The sequence below is a fragment of the Eptatretus burgeri genome, chromosome 7, assembly GCF_056783735.1.
Source record: "Eptatretus burgeri isolate ZD-2024b chromosome 7, Ebu_testis_v1, whole genome shotgun sequence".
NCBI classification, from domain to species: Eukaryota; Metazoa; Chordata; class Myxini; order Myxiniformes; family Myxinidae; genus Eptatretus; species Eptatretus burgeri.
This window is the reverse complement of record NC_140967.1, coordinates 11,285-19,180: the sequence shown is the minus strand read 5'-3', so window position 1 is coordinate 19,180 and position 7,896 is coordinate 11,285. Positions and strand designations below refer to the sequence as shown.

The 7,896-nt window shown below is 41.0% G+C and overlaps 1 protein-coding gene across 1 annotated transcript; it reads left to right on the top strand.

The window, feature by feature from the left end:
* The first annotated feature begins 212 nt into the window (after positions 1 to 212).
* LOC147022518 (uncharacterized) lies at positions 213 to 7,665 on the top strand. The gene is made up of 6 exons (XM_085887163.1): positions 213 to 260; positions 1,996 to 2,286; positions 3,200 to 3,404; positions 4,240 to 4,382; positions 5,823 to 5,904; positions 7,291 to 7,665. Exons 1-5 carry the CDS (start codon positions 213 to 215, stop codon positions 5,901 to 5,903), a joined length of 768 nt encoding a protein of 255 aa, XP_085743289.1. The 3' UTR covers position 5,904; positions 7,291 to 7,665.
* Positions 7,666 to 7,896: the final 231 nt, after the last annotated feature.

Here is a 7,896-nt window from a genome sequence, read left to right as displayed (position 1 = left end):
ATGGAGGGTTACTATGGAGATAATGCCCCGCCCCTTCCATTGTGACTCACAGTGAGTACTTTGTTGTTTCATTTCGGAGCCTCGGTGGTTGAGTGAGTCGTGGTGACACGGCGTTCGGTGTAGACGTGTGTTACACGAGTTTAACTCTTTTTAAACGTGTTCGATTGAAACAAACGTTTGTTAGAAACTTCGAGTGAAGTAAAGTTCGGAAGATGTTGTGCTGTTTCAAGCAGAGGAGAAGCGATGACGAGAATCATCAGGTAAGAATTAGTTTATTAAGAATGACTCTTCATCAACTGATCTCTGTAACTCGGTTCATTCATCGCTCGTGTGACTAGTTAGTTAATGTGGGAACACGATCCGATTCTCTCATGTTCCACTTGTTCACGTCCCACGTGTCGGTGGTGAAGCTGGGTCTGAGAATTAAATAAATCATCACCCACAACTCGCATGACATTCTCTAATCTGTCTCATTAACCTTGTCTGTGTCTGTCCCGTGTTCACATCCCATGTGAATGAATAAGATTAGAGAGATAACATGTCTCGTCATGACGAACAAGGGATTTACCTTTGTTTACGTTACATGTGGTGATAAACATTTTGTTTACAAAAACCTGTTCGTGGTCGTTCGAGGTGTGCGGGACCTCCATTGATCACGAGTGAATTGACTTTAAAAATCCCGGAAACGGCCGATTGGGAAACGCAAATTTAAAGCATTTTAAAAGAGTTATTAATCATTGTTACATCAGAACGAGCCGATTCGTCACAGTTACATCAGAACGAGCCGATTCGTCACAGTTACGTCAGAACGAACCGATTCGTCATGGTTACATCAGAACGAGCCGATTCGTCAGTTACGTCAGAACGAGCCGATTCGTCACAGTTACGTCAGAACGAGCCGAATCGTCACAGTTACAACAGAACCAGCCGATTCGTCACAGTCGCAACAGAACGAGCCGATTCGTCACAGTTGCAACTGAACGAGCCGATTCGTCACAGTTCCATCAGAACGAGCCGAATCGTCACAGTTACAACAGAACCAGCCGATTCGTCACAGTCGCAACAGAACGAGCCGATTCGTCACAGTCGCAACAGAACGAGCCGATTCGTCACAGTCGCAACAGAACGAGCCGATTCGTCACAGTTGCAACTGAACGAGCCGATTCGTCACAGTTCCATCAGAACGAGCCGATTCGTCACAGTTACATCAGAACAAGCCGATTCGTCACAATTACATCAGAACGAGCCGATTCGTCACAGTTACATCAGAACGAGCCGATTCGTCACGATTACATCAGAACGAGCCGATTCGTCACGATTACATCAGAACGAGCCGATTCGTCACGATTACATCAGAACGAGCCGATTCGTCACAGTTACATCAGAACGAGCCGATTCGTCAGTTCCATCCGAACGAGCCGATTCGTCACAGTTACAACAGAACGAGCCGATTCGTCACAGTTACATCAGAACGAGCCGATTCGTCACAGTTACATCAAAACGAGCCGATTCGTCACAGTTATATCAGAACGAGCCGATTCGTCACAGTTACAACAGAACGAGCCGATTCGTCACAGTTGCATCAGAAGTGACAGTTCAAAAGCCAGACGGTGTATAATCACGAATCAGCAGAGGCCGACTGACCTAATGTGTTCATCCCACCAGAAAACCAAAATGACAGCCATATCATTTCGTCTGGGAACAATGGTGGGTGTGGTCCATAAGCTGTCTGCCTCCAACAGACCTCCAACAACAACAAAAACGACCTCCAACAACAACAATAATAATATTAATAATCATATAAATCCCAACAATGACAACAACGTGAAGCCCTTGAAGAAAACGAGAAGTTTTGTAGAAAAGCCACATGTACAATGCTGAGGGAGTGGGATTTCTCACCATTTGGATAAACCTGTTAGTTTATTTATGGACATTTTGATTTTGAATGTTTCATTTACTCATCACATGTTTGTGTCTTCCTTACCAATCCCGTAGAACGAAGTTGTCGAACTTCCAAGCAATATTGCAGTTACAGCTGCTGATTCTTCTTCTTCTTCTTCCCATGGGGGCGTGCTCTCCACCACAGAACCACCACCACCTCCTCAAGCATCCCAAGCGGTCGAGGTGCCAGATTGTGTCGTTGATGTGGAACTCGAGAACAACAACACGTCAACAAAGAAACACAAATGTTTCAGAGGGTTAAGAAAATGGTTTAGTTCATTGAGGAGATCGACAAAACACCGGCACGATGTCTCAGAGGACGAGGAATCTCCAACCACCGACAAGGTCTTGAACTCACCTCCGATGTTTGGACTTGGCTCCACAGAGAGAGAAAATAAACAATGATATTATAATATTGACTATAGAGGGATGGTCGGTCCTGGGGTTTTCGGGAATGTGGAGATGACACAGGCTTGATGGGCCAAATGACCTCCTGCTGGGTCCAGGTTCCCCGTGTGTTTATGATTTTATTATTTTTTTAACCAGTGGAGGTTTGTTGGTGTTTCCAGCACCACATGTGTATGTGTGTGTGTGTAGGTTAGGGGGTCACGGTTTATTTGAGGTTGAAGTCATTAGGGGTTGGTTATGGGGAAGCGGTAGCTCCTTGTATGATCGTCCAATTTGGTTTTTTTAGACCAAGGTACGATTATCAAGCCTTTCATGGATTTGGAAAAACCTTACACTTTGGTATTTGGATTCAAGATCACGTGTTGAACTCGTGAAAAAAAATCGGTTAAAGAAATCGAACGTTGTTGTCATGCTCGATCTTTTCAACCCTTTATGAATGAAAGAAATTGTTTTTAAATCGAGAAACTTTTTCTGTCGAGGACGACCATGAAATTGTGGAAATCCATGTCAACATTGAACAATCTTATCTAGGTGGTGGTCCAAGGTATACCTTGTGTAGATCTTTCCCTCTTATTACCTCCACCACCTCCTCTCCAACTCCCCCATTTCTTCTCCACACTTCTCACACCTGTTGATCATTCCCTTTTCTTTATTTACCTGCTTCCCTTTGAAAAACTCTCAATTCACCTCCACATGAAACACCTGAATGGGACACGTTTGGTCACGTATCACCAATTCTGAATATCGATGCTCGTGCGATTAATTTTTAATGTTTCTTCATAAGAAAAATAATATATTTCCACTGAAGTGTTCAACGACCAGGAGTGATTTGTTCATGTTGTGATTTCAGGTGAAATCGAACCCAACGGATGAAGAGGAGCACCTGGAGCGTCTCACCTGTCCTGTTTGCCTCACCATTGCAGTTAGGCCGCACAGGTTCCATCCTTGTGAGCACGTTTTCTGTGCGTCGTGCCTACAAGGACTGCACCGTCATAACAACCTGGTCCGCTGTGCGCTTTGTCGAACACTCATCACACAGGAGACGTTCTGCCGAGGTAACCATCAGGGATGGACGATTATCAATAACTGTTTAATATGTTCCTTATTTTTATCACGACAAGGCGGCGCCTCCCCCCGTCGCTTTGCTGATGGGTTGAATCAGGAGACGGCATGTTGTATTTCACAAACATATTGCAGTTTATCTGCGAATGTCCATGAAGATGTAAAAAGAAGTGAAAAGCAAAAAAAAGTATCTTTTATAAGATTTAGTGGAAGTTCTTGTGTTGTTTGTGTGCTCCTTCCGTGTCCGTCACCCTTTACTCTAAAGGGTTCTGACCATCTTACTGTTGGAACCACACTTTTAAAGTTCCAAGTCCTGCTTCTTCTTCACTCACGGAAAGACGGGCTTTCAAAACAGATGTTTTAATAATTAAACAGATACAAAATTGTGTTCCAAGGAAATAGATTATTCGCTTTCCAACAGCGCAACTTTTATTATTCTTTGACAACAGGAACCATTTATAATGAAGTGACGGATGGACACACACACACACACACACACACACACACACACACACACACACACACACACACACACACACACACACACACACACACACACACACAATTAGAACACTGCATAACAGCATTGGACGAACGGACTATTCAGTACACTTTTGTGAGGGTACCTCGTCATATTCGGACTATTCCCAGCGGTGTGTTTCAAATTAATGTTTCCCCAGTTCTTTGTTTTTCCCCAGTGGTTATTTACTATCATTTACTTGTACTTCACAAGCACTTAGGTTTTGCCAAAAATCATATTGAGAGAACATTTGTGTCATGATACGCTGTCTCTTACCTTCCTTTATTGATACCTGTTTCCCACTTCAGACCTCGACAGCGAAGCTCGAACAAGTTTCCCCGACGAGTACTTCGCTCAGTACCGCAATGTCTTGCAAGCGACACAGCAACTTGGAGGGGGATACACGCATGACCTTCATACGCGTGTCGCATATCGGTGCTATGTTCTCAAGGTAAGTCACCATGAGAAAGGAAAATGTTACAAATTTATTTTGGACAAGATATTTGATGTAGGAAGATGTTTGCTGATTGAGTTTACAATTTATTTGTTGAGGAAAGTAGAAAATCACACTGTGAGGTGTACATATTATTGGGGAGATAAATAAGCAAACACAGGACAGACAATGCTCATTATATAGATGAAACAAATTATTTGAGTTTGTCCCTGAGGTTCACCATGAGGATAGGATTTCAGGTATGCCAAGGAAGGTGAGTGGCTTTGGAGGCCAACTTTGAAATGTGGTTTGCCCAAGAGTTTTTGTGCTTTGTTCAGAATACACAGGTTGAACGGAAATGGTGTGCAGTCATATTATATTCGTGCACCTGATGTCCAAAGGTGTGAATTGTTCTGTGAAGTAGTCTGGACAGAATGCAAAAGCTTAAATTGGTAAACAACTAAATGAAGGACCACAGCAGCGAGCTTCATGCTGTGGAACCACAAAATTTGTTGGGATTCCAAGAAACTCCTTCGGAACAGAATACCCAATCACAACTCCTGCAGCACATGAGGAAGAAGAAACGGTTAGCTGTCCTCACAAATCAGAATACCTAACCCCTTGGAATGGAATAGTCTGTGGTGTGAACGAGGTGGTTGCCCATTCCAGGTGTGCATTAAAGCCTAACAAAGCTTTCCACTGTTTACTTTTTGTGCGACATCGATTCCGTACATTTTAAACGACCGCAGAAGAACACTGCATCAAAGGAAACGGGTTTGAATGTTACAAAATGTTTTGCAGTCGCGTGTTAAACATTCGTTTTCCTCAACTCTTGCTGAGACCTCAGTTGGAGAGACATAAAAGTCAGTTCGATGATGGACATGAAGTCAAGTTTGGACAGGGACATGAGCAGGAAAATAAAACATTGCAAGTGTGGCCAATGAATGACCTGACATAGTGTTCCCAGCTACTTTAAAGGACTCTAAAGAAGGGAACCACTACATAGAAGTAGAGTGAGCCTTGCAGAGAAAAGGTGATGATAACCAGACAAAAGCCAAGACAGAAGATAATATTCAGGTATCTAACTGGTTTATAATGGGAAAAGGGAGAGACGTTTGCCTTGACTTCCTGCTAAGAGGTACCAATGATCCTTAGGGCATTGACCTCCACAAGGCTACAGCATCCAAAATGTGGAAGATGGTGTGGAAGAAAGGGAGAAGGGGGGGGGGTAACCCACAGTGGAGATCCATACTCCTTTAGGCTGTGAATAAAGACCTTGCCCTTTGAGACTGATGACAGAAAACCATTGAACAGCCATATCAATTGTTACTCGGTGCTGAGACCACCGGATGAGGAAAGAACCGGATGTTCATTAAAATGCTCAAAAAATAATTCCTCAATCCTCGTCGATGCATTTCCATCTCACATATCCACTCTCATTTGTCTTTTCACCCACAGCGGGCTCTCACAAGACGGGGACCACAGGGAGCAAATGCTGGTGAATGCAAGGAAAATGTAACATCATTTTATCTTGCATGAGGTACGTTTTTACTCTTTTTTTTTTTTGATTATTCTAAATTATATTGATCTTTTTTTCTTCACGATGTGACACGTGAGAATGAGTGTAAATGTTTCATGTCTGAGTATTTAAATAGCAAGCTGGAGCAATGGAAGTTATTTGTGAATTGTTATTATTACCCTTGCCAGAGGAAAGGATGTTGCATTTGGGTTTGTTTGTCTGTTTGTCCACAGAAAAAGTGCTGATGTAGGACAAAAATGTCATCTCGTAGTCGGAAAGAATACATGTTCTGTTGTTGTTATTATTATTATTATTATTGTTATTATTATTATTATTATTATTATTATTATTCAACCAGTCCGTCCATAAAGTATGTTCAATTAGAATGTGAGTACGTCTATAAAGTATGTACAATTTGAATGTGAGTATGTATATAAAGTTTTGTATAATTAAAATGTGAGTTTATTTTAAGTTTGTATAATTAAAATGTGAGTTTCTATAAAGTACGTTCATTTAAAATGTGAGTATGTATTTTAAGTTTGTATAATTAAAATGTGAGTTTCTATAAAGTATGTACATTTAAAATGTGAGTATGTATATAAAGTTTGTATAATTAAAATGTGAGTTTCTATAAAGTATGTACATTTAGAATGTGAGTATGTGTATAAAGTTTGTATAATTAAAATGTGAGTTTCTATAAAGTATGTACATTTAGAATGTGAGTATGTGTATAAAGTTTGTATCATTAAAATGTGAGTTTCTATAAAGTATGTACATTTAGAATGTGAGTATGTGTAGAAAGTATGTACAATAAAAATGTGAGTTTCTACAAAGTATGTACATTTAAAATGTGAGTATGTATATAAAGTTTGTATAATTAAAATGTGAGTTTCTATAAAGTATGTACATTTAGAATGTGAGTATGTGTATAAAGTTTGAATAATTAAAATGTGAGTTTCTATAAAGTATGTACATTTAGAATGTGAGTATGTGTGTAAAGTTTGTATCATTAAAATGTGAGTTTCTATAAAGTATGTACATTTAGAATGTGAGTATGTGTATAAAGTATATACAATTAAAATGTGAGTTTCTATAAAGTATGTACATTTAGAATGTGAGTATGTGTGTAAAGTTTGTATCATTAAAATGTGAGTTTCTATAAAGTATGTACATTTAGAATGTGAGTATGTATATAAAGTTTGAATAATTAAAATGTGAGTTTCTATAAAGTATGTACATTTAGAATGTGAGTATGTATATAAAGTTTGTACAATTAAAATGTGAGTTTCTATAAAGTATGTACATTTAGAATGTGAGTATGTGTATAAAGTATGTACAATTAAAATGTGAGTTTCTATAAAGTATGTACATTTAGAATGTGAGTACATCTCCAAAGTATTGTCACAGATGTCAACACTGGATAACTCCAAGAGGACGGCTTGTCTTGAGAGACCACGGACACCATCTGCAACCTTCAACTCTGGCCGGATCTTAGGGCTCCATGTCAGTTTACAATGCCGGTGAGTTAAGTGATGCAGAGGGGGAACCGTGCTTTTGACGACACGGCAGTTAATCAATTGGCTGAGTGAACTAACAGTGTCACACATGGTGTGGTCGACCATTACAATTGTGAACTCTGACCAGTCACCCCCTCCCCCCTCCTCGGGATGCCACTTGGGACCACTCCGAGAGGCTACGCGGACCCGCTTCTCACTCTTTCACCCTGAAGCCATTGGGCTGCAGACCAGTCTGCCGCATGACGAGTTGCTAAGCAACCACAGATGTCATCTGAGACGATCGATTTAAGCAGGCTCCTCGAGTCTAGATCCCGCATTGCCTTACCAGCCAATCGGTTCCCCAGATAAGGCCTGTGCCTCTCCATGCCCCACTCCTCTCCAATCAGTGTGGCCGAGCGATACTGTCACTTGGAATGCTGACTAACGTCTAGCCCGAGCCACGAGCGTAATGAAACCATGGGGTAAAACACCCATCCTCTATTTGCACACTCGTGTC

Coding starts and splice junctions, on each gene's coding strand:
- LOC147022518 (XM_085887163.1), top strand. CDS start 213: ATGTTGTGCTGTTTCAAGCAGAGGAGAAGCGATGACGAGAATCATCAG. Junction 2,287..3,199: donor AATCTCCAACCACCGACAAG/GTCTTGAACTCA, acceptor TTGTGATTTCAG/GTGAAATCGAACCCAACGGA. Junction 3,405..4,239: donor ACAGGAGACGTTCTGCCGAG/GTAACCATCAGG, acceptor TTCCCACTTCAG/ACCTCGACAGCGAAGCTCGA.